We start from the raw sequence: 21,971 nt of genomic DNA on the forward strand, positions 1-21,971 counted from the left end.
ACGCCGTTGTTGTTTTCGGCCCCCATTTTATGACTACGTTGAATTGCATCAGAGGAGGCTTGGTACAGGAAGCTTGGTGTTGATTTAGGAATACCCATGCCGTGACGAGGAGCAGCAATATGCGAGACAGTCGGAGAGACAAAGACAGAGAGAAGACAGGTCTAAGGAGTCAGAGCCGACAACATCTGTCCTCCATGGCTTCACGGCTTCACAACTTCATTCTTGCCACTCGCTGCAGTGGAGAAGCAAGCAGTGAGGCAGTGCAGAATAGGTGCGCAGGTGCTGTTTAGATCTATGCTCCTTGATCAGATCAACTCGTCCTGGCCTGTCGTCTGGAGCGATTGTCGCCCGCCGTGGCAGGTGCCTCGCTGCTTAGCTCGCTGGGGTCTCGTATGCCTGGCGCTTCTGAGATCAAAAGGCATCAGTCGCGGTCATGGTCGCTTGCCTTGGCATTGCTTAGCTTTTTCTTGGCTTTGTCGTGGGTGTCTTCTTTGTCGCTTTCGCGTTTCTTTCTTATTCTTCTTCTCGTTGGCCTTTTTCTCACGTCTTTCTTGCGATTTGTGGTGGCGTTTCAGGGCACAACAAAGCTAGGCCAGTCCCGTCCAACCAATCCACAGCAGTCAGTCCCGACCATTGAATCAAGAGCATCCCCGCCAGTGGCCTGTGCCCCCTGTTCTAGTGCCAGAGCCAATGACGGGCCGCTAGTGCGAGTCATTCCTCCATTCAAACGACGGAACCAGCCTCATAGCCCATTGAGGAAACAGGCCTCTCCCGTCTTTACTGACCAAAAAGCAAGGAAATGCCAAATGCTACCGCCTTTGGTACACTCACCACCCGGCGACAACATCGCGTCCTCCGTCCAGCGCAGCACCGAGCGATTCTAACCGAGTCTGGGCAGAATGATGTTGCGGAAAGAAGAAACAAAATACAAGAAAACGTCCAAAACTTGCATAACTTGGTCTCGCGATACCTGCCAACATCACTCCGTCTGCATGCGATCAGGAAAAACGGAGGCAGCGGCGGCGGCCTCCAGAGGCGAAAACGGGAGCAGCGATGCAAACGAATGGGGAAACCAAAAGGTCGACCGTGGCGAGCGTGGGCACGACACTGCGAGACTGCCTACCCTTGCTGGCGGTTGTTGTCGCGGTCATCCAGGACTGCCCGCAAACGATTGGCCCTCAGCATCCAGCGCTTGTTAGGCCCCAGTCCGTGGATCGCCAGTGCCGGCAGTAGCCGCCGACCCCACTGGAGCATCTGCGGGCAGAGAGAGACCATACCAGGTCAAAAATAGCCAACGGCATCGAAAAGATGAAACACGCAGAGGAACAACCACCGCCAGTCCGTGCCAGTTCGTTGTACAAGACTTATTTTGCCAAGATGCATAAAAAGAAGCTTTGTGAATGCAATGCTTAGCAAGCTAGGTGGATAACGAAATTGCAGTTATTCCAGAGCAGCGCCGTCTGGGCCGAAATGCCAGAGATGATCAAGATGGAGACGACACAACTTACAAGAGTTTGGCATCTCAACCCCGTTTCATGAGAACCCCGCCCGGTGGCCCCGTCCATGCCCGGTACCGGTCCTCCGACCACAATCACATAGTGCCCGGCCATCGCCGGCAGTCCGCCGCCATCCCCTTGCAGTCGTCGCTGGCGTGGACCGACACCATGTCCGCCCAGTCGCACACTCACATGGTCGTCCACGCGTCGCAGTAGAGGACAGCAACGCCCAGTTGGGGCACACACGCCTGCAGCTCGGGTAGGCAGTAGTGCTGTGTGTACCGCATAATGGTGTACGTCTTGAACGCGCGGGAGACGGCCGTGAGGTCCTCATGGAAAGATGGCCCAGTGTCTTTAAAAGTGGTCGTGGGACGTCGGCCCTCTTTTTAAAGAAAGGAGATTCTGATGCAGGCTGAGCCGCCATTAACAAACGCACAGTGCATCATAGAGCCGCAAAGAGAGAGGCGAGAGGGACACGCTGATACGTGATGGACGTGTTGTAGTCAAACTGGGGGTATGTGAATGTATCGTCGAGGCACTCGTGATGCTGGGCACGCAAACAGGGTTGCTCGATCTGGTCGCCGGGCATGTCGTGAGGCGTTAGATGTGCAGGTGGTGATAGTTGCACGAGGCAAACAACGCTGGATCCGAACTCAAGCAAGCGTAAGGAGAACAGCATGCCAGCCACATATATCGTACACTCGGATACTGACAGACTACTCTCGTCGTCGGCTCCAGAATCTGAGGTAGCTCGACCCATCACGCGGCGAGTGGGACAGTCGCCTCCTCATATCTCGTGGCTATCCATTACTGTTCATCGTGTGGAGGTGATGCTAGCCAACTAGCTCTGTTGACGGGCTTGAAACATGTGTTGGCATATTCGTCTCCGAGATATTAATTTCCTTTTGTTCTTTCTTATTCAATGTGTTCTATTTTGTAATAAACAGGAACGCAAATTAAAGAATTGATCTCGCCAAAAAATGGCCATAATTTGTTTTTATCGTTTTACATTTTGAATCCGAATTAATCGCAACGCCCAGTAGCTAGTGACTAAACATGACCAAAATCCGAGAAAAGTTGTATAATAAATTAAGATAAAATTGACATACCTTCCTAAAATATTTCAAAATTACGTAAAACGTAGACTCGCCAAAGTGTTGATGCTTTTCTTGACGATGGCTTGATGGCTGTCGTCGGTGTAAGTCGACTCTTGCTGTGGAGACCTGCCGCTTGCTATGGAGCTCCACCGCCAATGACAGCACTTATCGATAGCTCCTGCCGCTTGCGGCCGCTAAAATTTTTATGGCTCCAACGTGACTCAACAAAGTGCACAAGGCTGGCGGGCTGCTTTCCGACTTTTCCCCCAACGACAAGTCCACTTCTTGTGTTCGCTCACGATACCCAATCCCCAGTTACCCAGTCCCAATTGACATATTCCAGCTTCTATCTACACCGACGGCATTGAATTCACCCTCTACGACCTCTCTACGGCACCCTCCGTGCCAATTGGCCCTTATCGACGTGACCCTCCGACACCGCCGCCACAACAACCTTTACCATGGCATCCCAACAGAAGCAGGCCAACATGCTCTGGGGCGGCCGCTTCACCGGCGGCCTCGACCCTCTGATGGTCGCCTACAACGAGAGCATCTACTTTGACCAGGTGCTGCACAAGCAGGACATCCTGGGGAGCATCGCCTTTGCGCGCGCCAACTTCCACGCCGGCATCCTCACCAAGGAGGAGTTTGACAAGATCGACGCGGGGCTGCAGGCCGTCGAGGCCGAGTGGGTGGCCGGCACCTTCAAGATTGTCCCCGGCGTCGACGAGGACATCCACACGGCCAACGAGCGCCGGCTGGGCGAGCTGATTGGCAAGGACGTGGCCGGCAAGCTGCACACGGGCCGCTCGCGCAACGAGCAGATCGCCACGGACATGCGCATGTGGCTGCGCGACGAGCTGCGCAAGATTGAGGCGTTCCTGGTCTCGTTTTTGCAGGTGACGGCCCAGCGCGCCGCCACCGAGGTCGACCTCATCATGCCCGGCTACACGCACCTGCAGCGCGCCCAGCCCATCCGCTGGAGCCACTGGATGCTGTCGTACGGCCTGGCCTTTGCGGCGGACCTCGCGCGCCTGCGCGAGGTCATCCAGCGCGTCAACCGCTCGCCGCTCGGCTGCGGCGCGCTGGCGGGCAACCCCTTTGGCATCGACCGCGCCGCCATGGCCGCGGAGCTGGGCTTCGACGGCCTGCTGTGGAACTCCATGGGCGGCGTCGCCGACCGCGACTTTGTCGCCGAGACCCTCCAGTGGGGCGCCACCCTGATGCAGCACATCTCCCGCTGGGCCGAGGACCTGATTGTCTACTCGACGGCCGAGTTCGGCTTCGTGCGCCTCGCCGACGCCTACTCGACCGGCTCGTCGCTGATGCCCCAGAAGAAGAACCCGGACTCGCTCGAGCTGCTGCGCGGCAAGGCCGGCCGCGCCTTTGGCCACATGGCCGGCTTCATGATGACCCTCAAGGGCCTGCCCAGCACCTACAACAAGGACCTCCAGGAGTCCGTCGAGCCCATGCTCGACCACGTCAAGACCGTCGCCGACAGCATCCAGATCGCCGAGGGCGTCCTCGCCACCCTCGCCACCCAGCCCGACAAGATGCGCGCCGCCCTCGACCCCTTTATGCTCGCCACCGACCTCGCCGACTACCTCGTCCGCAAGGGCGTGCCCTTCCGCGAGACCCACCACATCTCCGGCGAGTGCGTCGCCCTGTCCGAAAAGACCGGCACGCCCATGAACGAGCTGACCTTTGAGCAGCTGCAGAGCGTCGACGCGCGCTTCGAAAAGGACATTGCCGAGGTCTTCAACTACGACAAGAGCGTCGAGATGCGCTCGGCCCAGGGCGGCACGAGCAAGGCGAGCGTCCTGGAGCAGGTGGCCGTCCTGAAGAAGATGCTAGAGTAGAGAAGAGGCGTGCTGATAACGTCGTTATGAGTGACGATTTGAGACAATGTTCTGGCAGGGAAACTCGGAAAAGGATTGACTGGAATTAAAACGACGGGCAGAGCTACGGAAACGAAAACGGTATATATTTAGAAAATATGAAATCCGGATTTGAAAACGACAAAAGTAATACTTTCAATATTTATATGCAACAGATTCGTGTTGATGTTGTACTACCACCTCTTCTGAGAACCAATCACAACCGCTTATTAAATGATTTTTGTCGACTGCGCGGGACCGATGGAAAAGAGACCTGATTTGCCTGCCACAAGCCCCTCAATGGCGCCAACAGACACTACCCAGCGCTCTAAGCGACTAAAACTCTCAAAAAGTTGCGCTGACGACATTTGACCCCAATCAACCGGACCAAAAAAATCCACATCGCGACGACAACTTCGTACAAACACTCGCACACACCAACAATGTCTCCCAACGGGCACCCTGGCTCTACAGCCGGCGAAGGAGCCGTCTGCCCTGTCGACCACAAGACGAGAGACGCCTGGCTTGAGCAAGCGCGGGCGCAACAAGCACAACAGGCTGAGGCCAAACAGACACAAATCTCACTACAGCCGACGACCAGTGTCCCTGCACAAATTGCCCAGCCCAAGTCCGGCTTCTTCGGCGGCTGGCCCAGCCTCTGGGCATCGCCCTCACCCTCGCCGCCTCCTTCGAGCGCCTCCTCTGCTCCGTCGTCCCATGCCGCGCCGTCACAGCACCAACGGCCCCTGGGCCACCCGACCATCCGCGGCCTGGGCACCGACCGCGAAGTCTCCTCGATCCCGCGCACGACCACCTCGGCCGACGAGGACAAGACGGCACCGGCGGCCGGCCGCCCCGTCAACCATGAAGTCGAGACCGGCGCCGACCCCGTCTCCGGCAACTGGGTCTACCCCTCCGAAAAGATGTTCTTTGAGGCCATGAAGCGCAAGGGCAACGACAACGCCCGCGTCGCCGACATGCGCGTCGTCGTGCCCATCCACAACGCCGTCAATGAGCGCGCCTGGAAAGAGATTTTGGCCTGGGAGGCGCCCTACACAGGCACGGGCCCGGGCCAGTGCGGCGGTCCGCGGCTGCACTCGTTTGCGGGGCTCAGCACCAGCATGTCGCCCAAGGCGCGGCTCAACACGCTGCTGGGGTACACAGCGCCGTTTGACCGGCACGACTGGGTTGTCGACCGCTGCGGGACGCAGGTCGAGTACGTGATTGACTTTTATGCGGGGCGGCCGGGGGCGGCGGCGGCAGCAGCAACAGGAGCCACGGCTGCGTCGCCCAATGCGGGCCAGCCGCAAGTCAGCTTCTACCTGGACGTGCGGCCGAAGCTGAACAGCTGGGAGGGCGTCAAGATGCGTGCCCTGCGCGGCCTGGGCCTGCAGTAGGAGAAGGGGTGGACTTGACACGAACACATTCAGACGCTTGGATGAGGAATGGCCGGACGGCTCCTTTTTGCATTGGGTATTGGACTGTATAAAAATTAGAATTCGGTGATACCGGCGTTGCGCGTGCGGACAACAAAACGTTGTATACGCTGGTCGCACGCCCCCAAATGTATATTGTACAGGGCAGAAACACAAATCTCATATCATGACAAAAGTACAAAGCGTAAAACAAGAACAAGAAGAGAAAAATGTGAACAGACGACCGACCCAACCGTCCTCCGTCGTTCTGGGGCCTCAAGACCGATCTCAAGCCAAACCATTTTGCAACGTCCCGGTGGCGATCCACGGAAAGACCTAGTCGGCTTTGGCCGGTGGAGCGGCGGCCTGTCCCCGCTCCGCTGTTCTCTTCATATCGCCGCCACCGCCGGTCCGCACCCGGACGGGGCTGTTGGTCTCCAGCTGCCCGTCGTCCAGGTGCCACCCGGCGCTGCGCAGTGCCGCCAGCAAGCCCTCCTTGACCTCCGCCGACACATAACCGTGGGGGCCTTCGTTCTCGTAGTGGCTGCTGAGGCCGTTCTTGAGGGCCGCACTGAAATGGAAGGCGTGCGCCACGGCATCGAACCAGGCAAGCAGCGGGCCAATGGTTTTGTGTGTGTGCTCCTTCATAGCGATGCGAATGAAAAACCGCGCCTGGTAGTGCCACACGCCCATGAAGTAGTCGGGCCGCTCAAACTTGTACGAATGGTAGCCCCAGGTTTTGCTCGTCATCACGTCGCCGTAGTTGCGCAGCTCGCAGGACCCCGTGTAGTCGCCGTCCTTGCTCGCCATCTCCCCGTTGACGTTGCGCAGGATGCTCTCGCGCTGGGCCACGTCCGAGGGCGTCAGCACGCGGCCCGAGTCCAGGTACTCCCGGAACACAATCGTCGCCCGCTGCCGGTTCAGCGTGAGCATCTTCACACAGCGCACGCCCTGGTAGTTCATGTACAGGTGCACCAAGACCAGCGTCACCATCCAGTACAGCACCATCGTGCGGTCATGCACCATGTGCACCACGGCATAGCCCGCGAGCATGCCCAGCAAGCTGATGACCGTCTCCTGCGACGCCTCCTTGGCGTTGAGCTCGGCTAGGTTGCCCCTCTTTGCGAAGTGGGCCGACAGGCTCGCCTTGCTGGCGTTGGCGGCAATACCACACAGCGCCCGCAGGATGCTGGTGACGACCATGACGCAGACTTTGGGCAAAAACGGCAGCACCGGCGTGAGCAGGTCGAGCAGCAGCGCGCTGTCGTTAAACAGGTCTGCCATGAAGCGGTACGTCTTGCACTCGGGCTCAATGGCCTGGCCCATCCGGTGCGCGAACAAAATCGTCGCCATGCGCGAGAAAGTATCCTGGATGATCTTGAGCACGAGCGCCCCTGTGGGCGACTGCGACGCGTTGCCGACGCCCAGGCCCTCGAGCACGGCGCGGTTGGCTAGCAGCGACGCGATGGCCGACGAAAACGCCTGCAGCGAGTCGTACAATTGATACGACAGGTAGTCATCCGTCACGCTGTGCGGGAACCCGGCTGGCAGAAAGGCATAAAAGACAGCCTTGCCGAGTGGCACATGGGTTCGCTCCTGGGGGGCAAAGTCAGTAGGCATGTTGCCAGGAGATGAAAAGACAAGGCCACAGAGTACATACAGCCTTGAACCTCTCGGGGTCGTTGACGTCGGTGTATGTGCACAGCACGTTGCCGGCCGTGTCGATGTCGTAGGCCGTCGAGCTCATCTTGGCGGCGGCGTCGGTCCGTAGCGGCGACACGTAGAAGGGACCAGTGGCAAACGCAACATAGGAAACAAATGGACGCAAATGGACGCAAAAGGACGCCAAAGAACGCAAAAGGACGCAAAAGGGCGCAAATGAAAATAGGGAGGTGAAAAAGGGATATCGCTGGGATGAAAAGGGACCTGGATAAGTGTTGATGGGTATTTTGATGATTGAAGCACCAGCCCGGCCCCTGATGGAAGGCTTAGCGAATGAAAAGGGGTGTGAGAGGGCGACGAGCTATGGCTGCTGAGGATGCATGCAGCGTGGATGTAGAGACGAGGAATGCAAAATGGCAGATGTTACAAAAACGAACGAGGCAAGAAAAGGCCAGCGCGGCATTCGCACCTTGCGCTCTCTGAAGCTGAATAGGGAAAGTGCGATGCAAAAAAACGGACGTCGGTCGTGACTGCCTTCCCCAATCGAAACTACGCGTCGACATGCAATGGATTCTGGAAAACTGGGGGAACGTGTCCACGTGACGCGGGGAATGCCATCAGCACTTAAACCGCCCTGTAATCATCGCGAAACATGCGCCGTAGTAACAATGACAGCACACTGGTCGCGACCACCTCGTCATTACGCAAATAGGGCCCATTTTTATTTACTTAGAGGTGACGCAGTTGGGAATGTAGTTAGGTACCTGAACGCTTCAGTACGCTGGCATCTGTACTAGATACTGGGCTAGGTATTGTGGTTCATTACGGGTGAAGGGACTTGATTGGAGATTGCACTTTTCAAAGTGGTGAAAGGTATGACATATTACCATTGTGTACCTCGACCGGGAAGCCTCGTCACAACGCCTTTAGGTAAGGCGCATGGAGGGCATCGTGCCATTTTATTTTCATCTGGATAAACCACAAGTACAGTAAAAACGCTAGTGTAATGAATCCACAAGTATGTCGTATTTCCATCCTCCCAAGTCAAACGGCCCGTCTTACCGCTTCACAGGCTCACCGTCCTCGCCGACCAGGTGCTCCTCTGACTTGATGGGGCCCTCGCCCACGCCCGTCGAGATGACCCGGCTGACACCCGACTTGAGCGTCGACGCGACCGTGGCGTCCATCTCGACGGCAGCGGCCGTGCTCGGCGCGGCACCGTCCTTCCAGCCGTCGACACCGGCACCCAGGACGCTGGAAAAGGTGCCCAGCACGACATCGGCGTCCTGCTCGAGGTAGTAGACAACAGCGTTCGGGCCGGCGTCAAAGGTGTAGGCGGCGACGGTGCGGCCGGCCTTGGCGTTGATGGCCTCGATGGCGCGCACGGCGGCGCGGGAGACGTCGTTCATGTAGTAGATGGGCGGGTAGGTGTCGGCGCAGGTGGCGTGGAAGGAGTTGGAGTCGCGCATGGTGACCTCGGCGAAGCTGGCAAAGTCATGCGCCGCAATGGCCTTTTCCATCTTGGCCATGTTGTCGGGCACGACGGTGCGGATGCGTTCTTGAAACAGGCCCGACGTGGCCACCGTCTGCTGCATGCCCGACGTCGACGACACGCCCTTCTTGCTGGCCGAGACGACGAGCACGACGGCGCGCATCTGGGGCCAGGCGGACGCGGGCGCCACCTGCTCGGCCAGTGAGTCGCTGCCGTCGGCCTTGTCGCCCATGCGCCAGGCGACGTAGCCGCCAAAGACACTGCGGCACGCCGAGCCGGAGCCTTGCCGGGCAATCAAGCTCAGCTGCGACGGCGAGTCGGGCAGCTCGTAGAGGTCGGCAATGGCACGCACGAGGGCAGCGAACCCAGCGGCCGACGACGCCAGGCCGGCGGCCGTGGGGAAGTTGTTCTCCGTCACAATGCGCAGGGGCAGGCTGGCGAGCTTGGGCAGAGACGGATCGGCAGCCTCGAGGGCGGCGCGGCGCTCGCGCAGGGCACGGAAGCAAGCCTGGGTGCGCGCACCCGAGACATCAGAGGGCTCGCCGTTGAGGAGCAGGGTGTCATTCTGGCCTGCATAGGCGGCCGAGCATGTGGCTGTGGTTAAGGTGCGGAGGTCGGACTGTGCGAGGGTGACGGAGAGCGACGAGTTGGTGGGGAGGTTGAGCTTGGGGTCGCGCTTGCCCCAGTACCTAAACAGGAGCCACGGTGGTCAGCAGATGAGCGAGAAGACGAGGGCTTCGACGTCGAAGGGAGCGGTGAGGCTGCATGCATACTTGACGACGGCAATGTTCACCGGTGCGGTGGTGGTCGCACGGTACACCTTCGTGTCGGCCATCGTAGTGGAGGGTGTGAACCGTACGGGGGAGGAACGAATTGGACTTGAAGATGTCGTTGTCGAGGACGTGTGCTGGTTCACAAAAAATACGGCCGTCGACAAAAGTGTGAATGGACTCGAAAAGGGGCATGTGTTTTTCAGGCCTAAAGTTTAAGCTCCAAGAGCTTCATGCTACAAATTGAGTATTTTGCAGGGCGCGGCAGCAGCAGTCGGTTGGTCCTTCCTCGTCTTGGATTAGCGCGGGGCCAATGGCAGGACCAACTGCCTCTGAGGGTCTAGCCCCTTTTTGGCGCAGTGTGTCAAAACACACACTGAAGCTGGCGCTGGTCGTTTTCAGCGAGGCTGTGAAATACGGGGTAAACGACCTTACGGGGTAAACGACCTTACGGGGTAAACGACCTCCCTCCCTCCCTCCTTTTGTGTTGGAGAATGTCAACAGCACGGACATAGCGATGGGCATCGTAGAGCAACCGTAAACAAACTGCCTTCCATAAACTAAGCACATTGTCTCCCCGACGCACGTCGTTTCGCATACTGATCTCGACCTCAACATGGTGGCTCAGAAGTCGGTCCTCATCACGGGCTGCAGCCTCGGCGGCATTGGCGATGCCCTGGCGCGCGAGTTCCACAAGCGTGGCCTGCAGGTGTTTGCGACGGCGCGCAACACTGCCAAGATGACCGAGCTCGAGGCTCTCGGCATCACGACGCTCGAGATGGACGTCACGTCGCCAGAGTCCATCAAGGCGGCCGTCGCGCACGTCGCAACCGCGTCCGGCGGCAGGCTCGACATCCTCGTCAACAACGCGGGCCTCAACCACGTCATGCCCTTTGCCGACTGCGACTTGGCCGACGTCAAGCGCGTCCTCGACACAAACATCTTTGGCGTGTTTGCTGTGACCCATGCGCTGCTGCCCCAGCTCAGGGCCGCCGGCGGCGTCGTGGCCAACATCAGCTCCATCAACACGGTGCTCCACCCGCCGTACCAGACGGCGTACAACGCGTCCAAGGCCGCCATCAACACTCTGGGCGATACGCTGCGCGTCGAGCTGGCGCCGCTGGGCGTCCGCGTGGTGACAATCATAACCGGCTCCGTGGCCTCGCACCTGTTTGACAACGCCGACGAGCGCTGCCACCTGCCCGAGGGAAGTGTGTACGCGCCGCTCAAGGAGCGCATCGAGAAGAAGGACTTTCTAGACGGCATTCACTGGACGCCCGCCAATGACTATGCGCGTCAGGTGGCCTCGGATCTGCTGCGCACGTCGCCCCAGCCGGTGCTCTGGCGTGCAACCTTTGCGACGATGGCTTGGATCCTCAACACCTTTGGCTGGACCGGGATGCTGGTGAGTCTGCGCTGTCGGATGCTCAGCACATGTCAGTGACCGTCCACGATCTAACCTGCTTTTCTGTTTGCCTAGGACTCTCCCATGTCCAAACGAGTTGGCCTGGACAAGTTGAAACCACCAGTCGTCCAGTAACGTGCAGAAATCCGATTCTCGTTTTATGAAGAACGTGTCCTGTCGGTAAATTGGCAAAGCCAAGACAGGAACCATTATGGAACCGCAACTGTTGATATATGTTGGACACATATTGAGCAATGTGCAAGTGTTTAAGATAGGTAAAACTGACTCCAATATTTTTGTCCTCGTAACAGAAACAAACATCGGTGGCCTCGTCACTGATAATTCGAGCCGTGGACTGCTTTGCCAAACTTTATAATGTCGTATCATGCCACGAGTGTAAGGCTTTTAGCGGAATCCTAGCTACGAGCAATTTGAGGAAGATTCACCCCATCAACGTCGTCCAGTTCCGCATCGACACCAGCTTCGGTCAGCATCCGTACAATTGAATCTTGGCCCCGGGATTTGGCTAGTAGAAGCAGTCCCTCACCGTACAATGTCACATCGGCGCCAGCATCGAGGAGCATCCGCACCACAGATTCCCGGTCTTGGGAGACGGCTGCTCCAAGCGATCGCATTTGTTGACCATCGCTAGCATTCGGATCGGCACCGGCATCGAGCAGAATGCGGACCACGGATTCCTGGCCGCGTAAAGCGGCTAATTCAAGCAGAGTTAAGCCTGTCATGTCGCTCACATTCGGATCAACACCTGCATCGAGCAGAACCCGTAAAACAGATTCCCTGTCATGGAGGACTGCTGTTGTCAGATGGCTTAATCCTGTAGATTCCTTTGAGTTCGGGTCAGCCCCAGCATCGAGCAGAATCTGCATAGCAGAAATCCGGCCATCGCAGGCGGCGACTTCAAGTGGACTTCTGTTCAACTCGCCGGCTGCATTTGGATCCGCTCCAGCATCGAGCAGCATTCGTACAATTGAAACCCGGTCTTCGGCGATGGCACAGTTAAGCGGGCTTTCATCCGACTCGTCGGTCATATTTGGATTGGCACCAGCATCGAGCAGCATCTGTATAACAGAATCCTGGCTATCGTGTATGGCTGTGGCAAGGGGACTTGAACCCAAGTTGTCGACTAAATTTGGATCGGCACCAGCATCGAGCAGCATCCTTATAATAGAATCCTGGCCATGGAGGATGGCTGTGTGGAGCGACGTTGAACCCAACCCGTCAAGCAAATTCGTGTCTAAACCAGCGTCGAGCAGCATCTGTATAACAGAATTCCGGCCTTCGATGATGGCTATGTCAAGCGGACTTACACCGATCTCATCGGGTATATTCGCTATGGCCACGTCTGTACCAGCATCGAGCAGCATCTGTACAAGGCTTTCTTCCCCCGTGAGGACGGACCATCGAAAAAGGGAGCGGCGAGTTCTATCATGTATCATGATATCCGCCCCAGCCTCAAGCAACCATCGTACGGTGGCCTCCTCGCTTCTGGTAGTGGCCACGTCCACCGGCGTTTCGCCCGAGCTGCCCAAAGTATTGACATTCGCTCCGAATTGGAGAAGAAGCCGGGCGGTAATGCTGCAGCCATGTTTGATTGCATAATAAAAGGGCGTCAGGTTGTGGACATCCATCGAATCGACCTCTGCACCAGCGTCGATAAGCAACCGGGCGACAGTTGCGTATCTTGTCCCTGCTGCAGCCACCATTGTCTCCCTTGCAAATCCATCGACCTGACCGTGTAATGTCTCAAAGCTGAGCTGGTCACATGCCATATTGGAAGTCCAGGAGAGTGCCGACCGACCTACGCTATCCTTCGCATTCAAATCGGCGCTGGGGTGTCTCAACAGACGCTTGACAATCTGTTCGAGACCACAATATGACGCAACCATCAACCTCGTAAAGCCGAGGGGATACTTCGTCTCAAAATGAAAAAAGTATACCATGAACCACGCTGCGGGACATTTCGGAGCGTGTCGCATAGATACAAGAGCCAAGGCAGCATCGCTCGCTTTGGTCTCCGATGCGAGAAAGTGGTTAACCCAATAATGAGCAGAATACAATAGGAAGGTGTTTGTGGTGGACTTTGCGGACGATAACATCTCCTCGGTATCATGGAGATGTAAACTCCGCATGCAAGCGTTGGCTATAATTTGTTGCGATTCTTGTCCATGGAGAGAATATTTCCACACCAAACGAGGTCCGTGTGTTGACGAGGCCTCTTCGCTGTCGATGTCTTTGTCCCACACGAGGAATTCCTTCACCGTTTGGTGCAGAAGATACACTTTGGAGTCGATGACCGTCACAAGCAATCCGCAGAGCTCTCGGATGTGTTCACGGAACCGTGCTTCCGGTATCATCACCACCTCATCATAGTTGCGGTGGTGTGGTAGCAAAGCCAGCGCAAAGTTCAGCTCCTCGACTGTCAAGGGCCGCAATGCTGCAACAAGAAAATGCAGAAGTCGTTTGGCCTTTTCCTTGTCGGGGCTGCTCGAGAGCATGCGCTCATATGCCGCATCAACCGAAGGTGGTAAACTCGATGCGATGATGGCCAGATCCATATCTTCGTCGAACTGGGCTTTGATCACGTCCAGTGTGAGATGAACCCAGAGATATGTCCTATTGTCGAACTTTTGTAGCCCGGCCAGCAACGCCTCCTTTTCGGAATCCTCGAGCTGAAAATAGGACTGCAGCTGGTCGACCTCGGCTTGGATGACAAGATCAATCTCCTGTTTGATTTTCTCGATCTCCTCGTCCGTCTCGCCCCTTAAATGAATAAGAGAGAGTCCATTCGATTCCAGAGGATGAAGGCCTTTGCGGATTGAGCTGTAAGGCCGACTGGTGATGAGCATCTTGATGCTGAAACGAGAATCTTGACCGATTTGTTGGTAGTAGTTGCACAGCAGCCCCATGAAATCGGCCTGCTCACTGCCATCGCATTCGTCTAGGGCGTCGATGACACACACAACGCTGATATGGTCTTCGCCGGGGAGTCTTTGCGACAGTGTTTGGGTAAAGATGTCCCAAGTATCGGCTAAGGAGTTGGTCTCGTAACCACCGCCACCCCCGAATCGATTGACGATTCTGTCAGAAAGAAGCTCTTCTCTCTGCTCGAAGACCTGATGGAGCATGCATCGCAGCGCGCTTTTAGCCGAGCGTTTGCCGTCATCCTCGTCTTTGAAGAAGAAATAGCAGATCAAGCTGGATCCGAGTTCTCGAGGCAATATGGTGTCGACGAGATGTCTTGCCAGGACAGACTTGCCAGCCCCAGGATCCGCAGACGCCCAAAGAATGGTCGACTCGCTACTGTTACACCACTGCCTGAACAGCGTATGTCCAACAAACCACTTGCACGTGCCGGGAACAGGAAACGGACTCCGGTTTTTGTCGTCCTTGTACGGTGTCGTATGTAGAGTCTTCTTGATTGCCTGTCGTTTTGTTGCATCTTCGTCTAAACCAACGTCACAAATACTGTTAGGCAACCGAATCATGTGTTAAATTGGCAAAAGGGATATCATTTTGTTCCGTACCAAAGCTCATAGTCTTACCGACCGCCTGGTGCCCCGTCCCCGAGTTACCCTGATGATTCTGGTAACCAGTTCCTCCACCAGCAATAAGCGGTTTCGGTGCTGCTGCAACCGCGTCGGCCGTGACGGACTTTGTCGTTGACAGCTCCTCCATCCTCCTCTGCAACTGTGCTACCTGGCTCTCGGTGGCCACGCCAAATGTCTGGTACTGGTCCACAATGACCAAGTCCGCCAGGATTTCCTGCATGAGGGCCTCGACTTTGTTTCCCTCTGCAAGCTCGAGAAGGACACTGCGGCGGTTTTGGCCAAGGTCCGCCCACGTCTGTCTTTGCCAGGAATCGCTCCCCAAACCATGCTTCAAATTGACAAAAATGTCGTAAAGCACCCTGATCTTCTGTTCGCACCGGCGTGTGAATGGCCGAATGGCGTTTGCCAGCAAAGCATCGGCACTGGGACCAGAGCGGTGGGTTTGTATTTTCCAAAGGGCTAGTTGAATAAGCTGCAGGCTCTTGTTGACCCTGTCAAACGCTTTGGGACGGCCCTTGATGGCGTGGATTGTCGTGTACGTCTCATAAATGGCCCGTACCAGTGATTTGCTGGATGCAACGGTACTAAGAGGATCCATCACTTTGCCTAAGGCGACGGCGATGATCTCTAAACGAGATAAATGTGTTGATATGGATGGTGGTTTCGTCAAAGCACGTGGTAAACGCCCTCCGTGCGAACAAGTGACAAAAAACGAGAAGTAGTCTGTTTGAAATCCAAAGAAAGGACAAGAAGACGACGTGCTCGGGCGAGCCGGAATATTTACAAATGATTTCTCATAAAGATGAGAGGAAGGGGGAAAGGCCTTCCTTAAAATGCTCTTCTTCTAATTGAGAAGGCTGTTTAGAATTGAAAAGCATGCAGCCACAGACCAATAAACAAACTTCTCAAACGAAGCAACATGACGCCAATCAACACTTCTGCTTTACCGCCGACCAGCTCTGGATATAGTATGCTAGGCTCCAATGCAGAAAATACGTGTCAGACTGTGACGCGAGCCACCAGAACCACTCCAAAATTGCACATTTGTCCTCTACGCGGCCCGCTCCTTCACCCGCCGCTCCCCCCATGCAGATCAGGCCATGCAGAAAAAAGGGGATGTGTTTGATAATGGAGTACGACAAATACTGGCCGACGCCCGATATCAACCTTTCCACCATATAAATTCGCGTACCGATGATACCAAATCCTCGCGAACCCCGAGAAGCTTTTTTCCCTGTTCATGAGGCTCTTGGTTGGTAATTTTATTTGTTTGTACTGCACCTTCAAGCACAGTATACAGCGACCGACGACTTCTCTCATATACAAGCGACTAAATTCACTCCAAGTTTGCTCGTATAATATCCTCATATTGAATGTGTAAACGACAAATATGTCGTACAGCATTCTCCAACTGCCTAAGCAAAGATACTGTCTTCGAGGGTGATATGTTTTCCTCCCTTGCTTTTGGTAAGGTTACACTTTTGACCAATATTGAGAGCCGACAGCAAAGAAACACTATGCTTCGACACCAGTTAGGACAGTTTCTCGAGAGCCTGCTTGGCTTCAGGTTTGTTTAAACAGTACGGACGCTTTCATATGATGCTTGTTCTTGACGTTTCAATGCAAATGCGCCTTCTGCCCAGTGAAGCAGGTTATTTGTACCAAAGTCACGAGACAACCTAAATGAACCGGCCTGACCCAACTAGGTGACTAATGCAAGCCGAAGTGGCTGCCTGTCCACTGACGTCGGTTGCTGCGCTAAAACTCCAGCCTCGTTGTCTTGGGCAAGAATATATGGTTGGTTGGTGGCGTCGTTCTTTCCTTGTAACTCGCTTCCGTGACTTCCTAAATCTCAGTGGTCTTCATTCAACAATCACGATCCGACGAAGAGAGTCCAACAAAAAGAATCCGACGAACACCCCTGACTCACATAAGACGAAACTACTTGTACGACCATTTCGACTGCCGTCCCGTTGTTGTCAACCGATTCATCCCATCCCCATAAACTCCCAACCCCGCACCGAATTCGTTACAATCGGCGCCTCCCGATTCTCATCGCCCCCAACACGAGCAATTGCTCCTGGTTGCTTTGCACTATCGTGATCTTCTCCCAGCAACATCTTGCATCCAACGCGACATCGCTTTACTATTCTGCCCGCCATGAACCGATTGTTCGGCACCCGGTCCAAGGACCCCAAGGCCGACGCCATCGCCGAGCTCAACAGAGTCAGCGCCAGTGCCAACGAGAGTCTCGAGTCCAAAGAAACAAAAATTGCCGCTCTCGATGCGAAGCTGGCGGTCGTTAGCTCCAAAATGAGAAAACTGCCCCCCGGGCGCGCCAAACAAAGGCTCCGGGAGGAGGCCATCGAGATCCTGCGGGAACGCAAGCTCTATGAGAATCTGCGCAAAAATTACAAGGGGCAATTGTGGACCATGGACAACGCGCGTGGCATGACGGATAGCTCGGCAAATACGATCGCGGTGGTGGGTGCATTGAATACGGCGAACAAGAACCTGCGCAAGCAGTTGGGCAAAGTGGACCTGGACAAGATTGACAAGATACGTGACGAGCTCGACGAGCTGCAGTACTTGAACAACGACATCCAGGAAGCACTCAGTTGGGACGTTCCCGAGGACGTGGACGAGGACGAGCTGGATGCCGAGCTGGAGGCGCTGGGCCAGGACGTGGAGCTGGAGGCCGAGATGGGCGCGGCGACCGGTGTACCCAGCTTCATGCAAGACGAGGTGCCCGAGTTCATCGACGAGGCACCCGAGACCGAAGGCAAGGTCCAAGAGGTGGCTCGGTAAGAGATGGGTGGGAGGGTGGATGGACGACAGGGTCGTCGATGCGCGCGTCCTGTTCTATGTGCTTCGCCACATGTGTTATTTATTTCGTCTTTTCCTTTCTCGTTCATGTTACTAGCAACACGATTTTAAATTGTTCAACGCGTGTAATGGCGCAAAGCTCTCAAATGAAGCCTGATGCAATACAATGCGACCGAAGCTCAAATGCAATCAAAGCCAAACGCCCAGTTCATGCTGACCATATTTTGCACCACCATCTGCGCAAATCTACTCAATCGTCCCAAAGAACCGCGCCGCCTCCTCGAGCTCCGGGTCACCGTTGCAAAAGTCCCACCCAACAATGATGGCCGTCTGGCTGCAGCAAATGATGCGGCGGGCATCGAATTGCAGCTTGAAGACGCGCGCCGGGTTCGCCATGTCGTCGGCGGCGGCAGCGGCTGCACCCGCGTGCATATGCGGATGGTGCGGCGGAGGTCCTGCAGCAGCAGCGGCGGCGGCAGCGGCGGCGGCGGCGGCGGCAGCAGCTTGAGCGTGGGGATGTGGTGCGGTGTTGGTCCCCACGATCGCCGGCGCCGGCGCCGGCGGCACGGCGGGCGGCGGCAAAACGACCTGCTGTTGGTGGTTCTCGAGCGCGGCGAGCGAGACGGTGTGGGGCGCAATGGCCGTGGCGGGCGGTGCGCTGGAGCCGGCCGTACCCGCTCCGGCGCCCACGCCTACCACCGTCGACCACGCCGGCGCTGCGCCAGCTGGCGTAGCTGCCGTCTGGGCCGTCTGGGCTGTCTCGGCTTGTGCGCTGCCTTCGGCCGACGTGCCGGTCGTAGCTTGTGTTGCTGTCGCTGCAAGGCCGGCTGGTGCTGGACGTGGACCGGTGGCGGCCTGCACCATCTGGGCCCGAACCAGGGCCGAGCTGACGGCCTGGCGCAGCTGTGAGCGGACAAAGGGGCTCGGGTGGCGGTCAATGGCGGCCTGCAGCGTGGGCTGCATCTCGAGCAGGTCCGGGTACGTGGAGAGTGCTTGCTGGAGAGCATGGACGCCCTGCGCAATCAGGTCGTCGATCAGCCGTGCCAGCTGCGTCTGCACCGGTGTATGCGCTGTTGCAGTGGCCGCTGCTGACGAGGAGGCAGCGCCCGCGTCCGGCAGGTCAACGTGCATCGCGTGGGACGAGGACGGTTGCGGGGTGGCGGATGCTGTGCCGGGCTGAGGCTGGTGCTGCTGTGCAGGCGTGGTACTTTGTCCTGGGGCGACTGTTGCTGCAGCATGGTTTCCGCTCGCCGCGCTCTGCTGGCCGGTCTGCTGTAGCTGCTGCTGCTGCTGCTGTAGTGCTCCAAGCGCCGCCTGTGTCAGCGGCTGGCTTCCGGGTTCGCCGGCCGCGGCAGCAGCAGCTGCAGCCTGGCGCCGGGCCATGCGCAGCGCATTTGTCGCGCTGGACGTGGCTGCGGACGCGGCGGCTGCGGCTTCTTCTTGCTTCAGATGGTGTTGCGGCTTCCACATGCCGTGCTTGTTGCGACGCCAGATGATAATCGTGGTGTCGTAGGAGCCCGACACGATGCGGCCGTACTGGCCACCACCGCCACCGGGGGGCAGCTTGGCACCCGTGAAGCGAATGTTCTCGGGCCGCAGCATGCCGTTGTCATCGTCGTCGTCATTGGCCGACCGGTTGCCGGTGCGGTGGCGGCGCCGAACGTGTGTCGGGTTCATCGGGAGCGTGCCGTTCTGCACCGCCTCGAGGTACCGCTGGTCCATCAGCGCGGCGGCCGTTTCGTCCTCTTCGGCGCTGTAGGGCAGGTCACCGAACCCGGCCTGGACGGTGCGCACCAGGTTTGAGTGCGAGCGCAGGCTGCCTACCTCGAGGCTCGTGCGGCGGTCAAACACCTTGACCTCGTTGTCACTGCTGCCGGATACGATGCGGCGGCCGTCGTACTGCACGCAGGCAATGCCCTTGCTGTGGCCCACCAAGGTACGGACGCACTGCTGGTTGGGCCAGTCCCAGATCTTGACGTTGCGGTCGCCCGAGGCGGAAATAATCTCGCGGCCGTGGATCTGGACGGCGTTGACCGCGGCGCTGTGGCCCTCGAGGCTGCCAATCATGGTGTAGGGCGGCTTGAGCGGCAGGCGGCTGATCTCGTCGTCGTAGCCGTAGCGCTTGAGATGGATGGGCACGGGGTCGACGGCAGACGACGACGGCTTGCCGTCGCCAACCGCATAGCCCAGATCGCCTGGTTTGAGCGGGCGCCTGTTGAACACCTTGATGGTCTTGTCTTTGGAGCACGTCACCAAAATGTTCTTGTCGAACTTGACGTTGAGGACAGGCTCGCGGTGGGCGCGGTGCAGGCGCTGGAGGATCTCGCCCGTGGAGAAGCGCCACAGGATGACGTTGGAGTCGCTGCTGCCGGACACAATCAGGTCCTCCTCCGGGTCCGAGTCGAACTGCAGACAGAGCACGGAGCCGCGGTGGCCGGCAAGGGGCATCCGCGCGAGGCGGCGGGTCTGCAGGTTCCAGATGCGGATGGTGCGGTCGCGGCTGCCGCTGACCAGATAGTCCTGGTTGAACTGGATGGTGTAGATGCACTCGCCGTGGGCCTCGTTGGGGTGGTCGGGGTGCGGGAACTGGAAGTTTGTGTACTTGCCGAGCTCCCAGTTGGCCTCGAGCCGCCGCCGCAGCGTGTAGAGGTGCTTCCAGTTCATGCGGTACTTGCCGCTGGCCGAGTCCAGCACCCAGAGGCTCTGCTTCGGTAGGCCCTCTGGCGAAGCTTCGCGCACGGGCGCGGCGCTGTCTGCGGACGGGCCTGGTGGTGGCGACGATGCACGCTGCTTGCCCTTTTTGCTTGCCGAAGCCGACACCGCCGCCGCCGACGACGACGACGACGAGGCGGCCGTCGACACAGACGAAAAGGACGTGCCCGCTGCCGGGTCCGGCACGTTGTCTCCTCGCTTGTCGTTGCCAAACAAGCTCGAGACCGGCTGGTCCTCGGGCAACGAGTCGACGGCCGTCATGTCCGACTTCCACAGCCGGTCCGCGTCCAGCATCACATGGTCCCGGTCACCGTCCGCGGCGCGTCGTGACGAGGTAATAGCGCGTCTCTTAGACGTGTGACCCCTGCTCGTCTCGTCGTACGGCGCCGGCCGGTCGCGGTTGATGGTCTCTTCCCATTTCTGCAGCTCGGACGTGATGGCCTTCCAGCCTTCCAGGTAGTACAGGCGCTCCCAGAGCTTCCGGTCCAAGGCCAGGCCGTACCAGGCGCGGCACGAGCGCGCAACCGCAATCAGAGAGAGCGGGTCGAGGTAGCCGAGGATGTTGAGGCAGATTTCGGCGGGCAGGTAGCGGATAAAGTCAATGTACAGGCGCGGACTCAGCTTCTGAACGATCTGGGCGATGGCGCTGGTCGGCAAGCTGTCAAGGAGGGCTTCGGTGAGTTCTCAGCGGGTTAGCCAGCGAATGTCCGCATCAGCGACTCGTACAAGCAAATACGTAAAGCAGAACGTACGAATCTTGGACGCAACCGAGAGGGACGAAATGTGGCGTGCCAGAGCTGGTGGCAGGCCTTCAGTGTTCCCAGCAGATGACTTGCTCGCAACAGCCAGCGACCCGGATGTCGACAGTGGGTCTTCGGAGTAGCCCTCATCAGGCTGCTGCGTCTGGAAAGGGTTCATGGTCGACTGTGAGCCGACGGTGATGGCCCGTCACGCTTCGTCAATGACGCGATGGTGAGGGGGGAAGGGGGAGATCGTGCGTAGAGGCCCGTTCGATCGCTCGTTTGTTCCGCGTCGTAATGTTGATGAACGGCGAATCGCCAGACACCCGTCGTTGATCGCGTCACGTTGATCGTTGGAACATAGATCGCTGGTCAAAGGGCCGGCGTGGTTGTTTGTCGAATGGAGTAGGGGTCGGCAGTGGCGGAAACGGTGATGACAGGCTGCGCTGCCTCGCCTACTGCTGTCGTGATAGGCTGGAGATCGGCGCCTGGTGACGGCGCGGAGAAAAGCGGGGCGATTTGGTGGGTGAGATCAGGCTGACCAATCACAGGCAGACAATGTTGCTGTGCGACTCTCTCAATAATTTAGCGACCAAAGCAACACAACAACAATATGTGAGTGTCCAGCAAAATGTGTCCAGCAAAATAAACATATAAACATACAGGGCACGAAGCACAAAGACTAAAACACAACGTGTCATACCAGGACGAGCTTTTGCATAGGCAACCAGAGCACACGCCGTACCAGGCCGTGCTACGATACGTGCGCACGTTGTCCATGCATGCACTGGCTCCAGCCTCACGCTGGCTGGCCTTTGTATCTTACTTGCGTCTTTTCTCGACGGTGATAATTATGTGCTTCCTTTTGACATATGTACGAGGCGCCATATGAGCAGAAAGTGAAAACAGT

General features: G+C 57.4%; 9 protein-coding genes across 9 annotated transcripts; 5 read left to right on the plus strand and 4 right to left on the minus strand.

Annotated features, from left to right (window-relative positions):
- Positions 1–1,308: 1,308 nt before the first annotated feature.
- SPSK_03717 (uncharacterized protein) lies at positions 1,309–1,712 on the plus strand (the record flags this gene model as incomplete). The annotated part of the gene is made up of 2 exons (XM_016730551.1): positions 1,309–1,348; positions 1,450–1,712. The coding sequence occupies 2 exons, from the start codon at positions 1,309–1,311 to the stop codon at positions 1,710–1,712; spliced, it is 303 nt and encodes a 100-aa protein (XP_016584828.1).
- A 1,342-nt stretch (positions 1,713–3,054) lies between these two features.
- Positions 3,055–4,452, plus strand: SPSK_03362 (argininosuccinate lyase; the record flags this gene model as incomplete). Its single annotated transcript, XM_016730200.1, has 1 exon — positions 3,055–4,452. One exon carries the CDS (start codon positions 3,055–3,057, stop codon positions 4,450–4,452), a length of 1,398 nt encoding a protein of 465 aa, XP_016584829.1.
- Positions 4,453–4,913: 461 nt separating this feature from the next.
- Positions 4,914–5,867, plus strand: SPSK_03527 (cytochrome c heme-lyase; the record flags this gene model as incomplete). The annotated part of the gene is made up of 1 exon (XM_016730365.1): positions 4,914–5,867. The coding sequence occupies one exon, from the start codon at positions 4,914–4,916 to the stop codon at positions 5,865–5,867; it is 954 nt and encodes a 317-aa protein (XP_016584830.1).
- Positions 5,868–6,221: 354 nt separating this feature from the next.
- Positions 6,222–7,632, minus strand: SPSK_03356 (uncharacterized protein; the record flags this gene model as incomplete). Its single annotated transcript, XM_016730194.1, has 2 exons — positions 6,222–7,481; positions 7,546–7,632. 2 exons carry the CDS (start codon positions 7,630–7,632, stop codon positions 6,222–6,224), a joined length of 1,347 nt encoding a protein of 448 aa, XP_016584831.1.
- Positions 7,633–8,605: 973 nt separating this feature from the next.
- SPSK_03404 (diphosphomevalonate decarboxylase) lies at positions 8,606–9,874 on the minus strand (the record flags this gene model as incomplete). The annotated part of the gene is made up of 2 exons (XM_016730242.1): positions 8,606–9,728; positions 9,813–9,874. The coding sequence occupies 2 exons, from the start codon at positions 9,872–9,874 to the stop codon at positions 8,606–8,608; spliced, it is 1,185 nt and encodes a 394-aa protein (XP_016584832.1).
- A 551-nt stretch (positions 9,875–10,425) lies between these two features.
- Positions 10,426–11,349, plus strand: SPSK_03542 (short-chain dehydrogenase/reductase; the record flags this gene model as incomplete). The annotated part of the gene is made up of 2 exons (XM_016730380.1): positions 10,426–11,214; positions 11,290–11,349. 2 exons carry the CDS (start codon positions 10,426–10,428, stop codon positions 11,347–11,349), a joined length of 849 nt encoding a protein of 282 aa, XP_016584833.1.
- Positions 11,350–11,630: 281 nt separating this feature from the next.
- Positions 11,631–15,381, minus strand: SPSK_02960 (ankyrin repeat-containing protein; the record flags this gene model as incomplete). Its single annotated transcript, XM_016729806.1, has 2 exons — positions 11,631–14,680; positions 14,778–15,381. 2 exons carry the CDS (start codon positions 15,379–15,381, stop codon positions 11,631–11,633), a joined length of 3,654 nt encoding a protein of 1,217 aa, XP_016584834.1.
- A 1,562-nt stretch (positions 15,382–16,943) lies between these two features.
- SPSK_03634 (charged multivesicular body protein 5) lies at positions 16,944–17,591 on the plus strand (the record flags this gene model as incomplete). The annotated part of the gene is made up of 1 exon (XM_016730469.1): positions 16,944–17,591. The coding sequence occupies one exon, from the start codon at positions 16,944–16,946 to the stop codon at positions 17,589–17,591; it is 648 nt and encodes a 215-aa protein (XP_016584835.1).
- Positions 17,592–17,855: 264 nt separating this feature from the next.
- Positions 17,856–21,239, minus strand: SPSK_02984 (F-box and WD-40 domain protein 1/11; the record flags this gene model as incomplete). The annotated part of the gene is made up of 2 exons (XM_016729829.1): positions 17,856–20,992; positions 21,074–21,239. The coding sequence occupies 2 exons, from the start codon at positions 21,237–21,239 to the stop codon at positions 17,856–17,858; spliced, it is 3,303 nt and encodes a 1,100-aa protein (XP_016584836.1).
- Between the last annotated feature and the right edge of the window lie 732 nt (positions 21,240–21,971).

The sequence above is a fragment of the Sporothrix schenckii genome (genome assembly GCF_000961545.1).
Source record: "Sporothrix schenckii 1099-18 chromosome Unknown Cont47, whole genome shotgun sequence".
NCBI lineage: Eukaryota > Fungi > Ascomycota > Sordariomycetes > Ophiostomatales > Ophiostomataceae > Sporothrix > Sporothrix schenckii.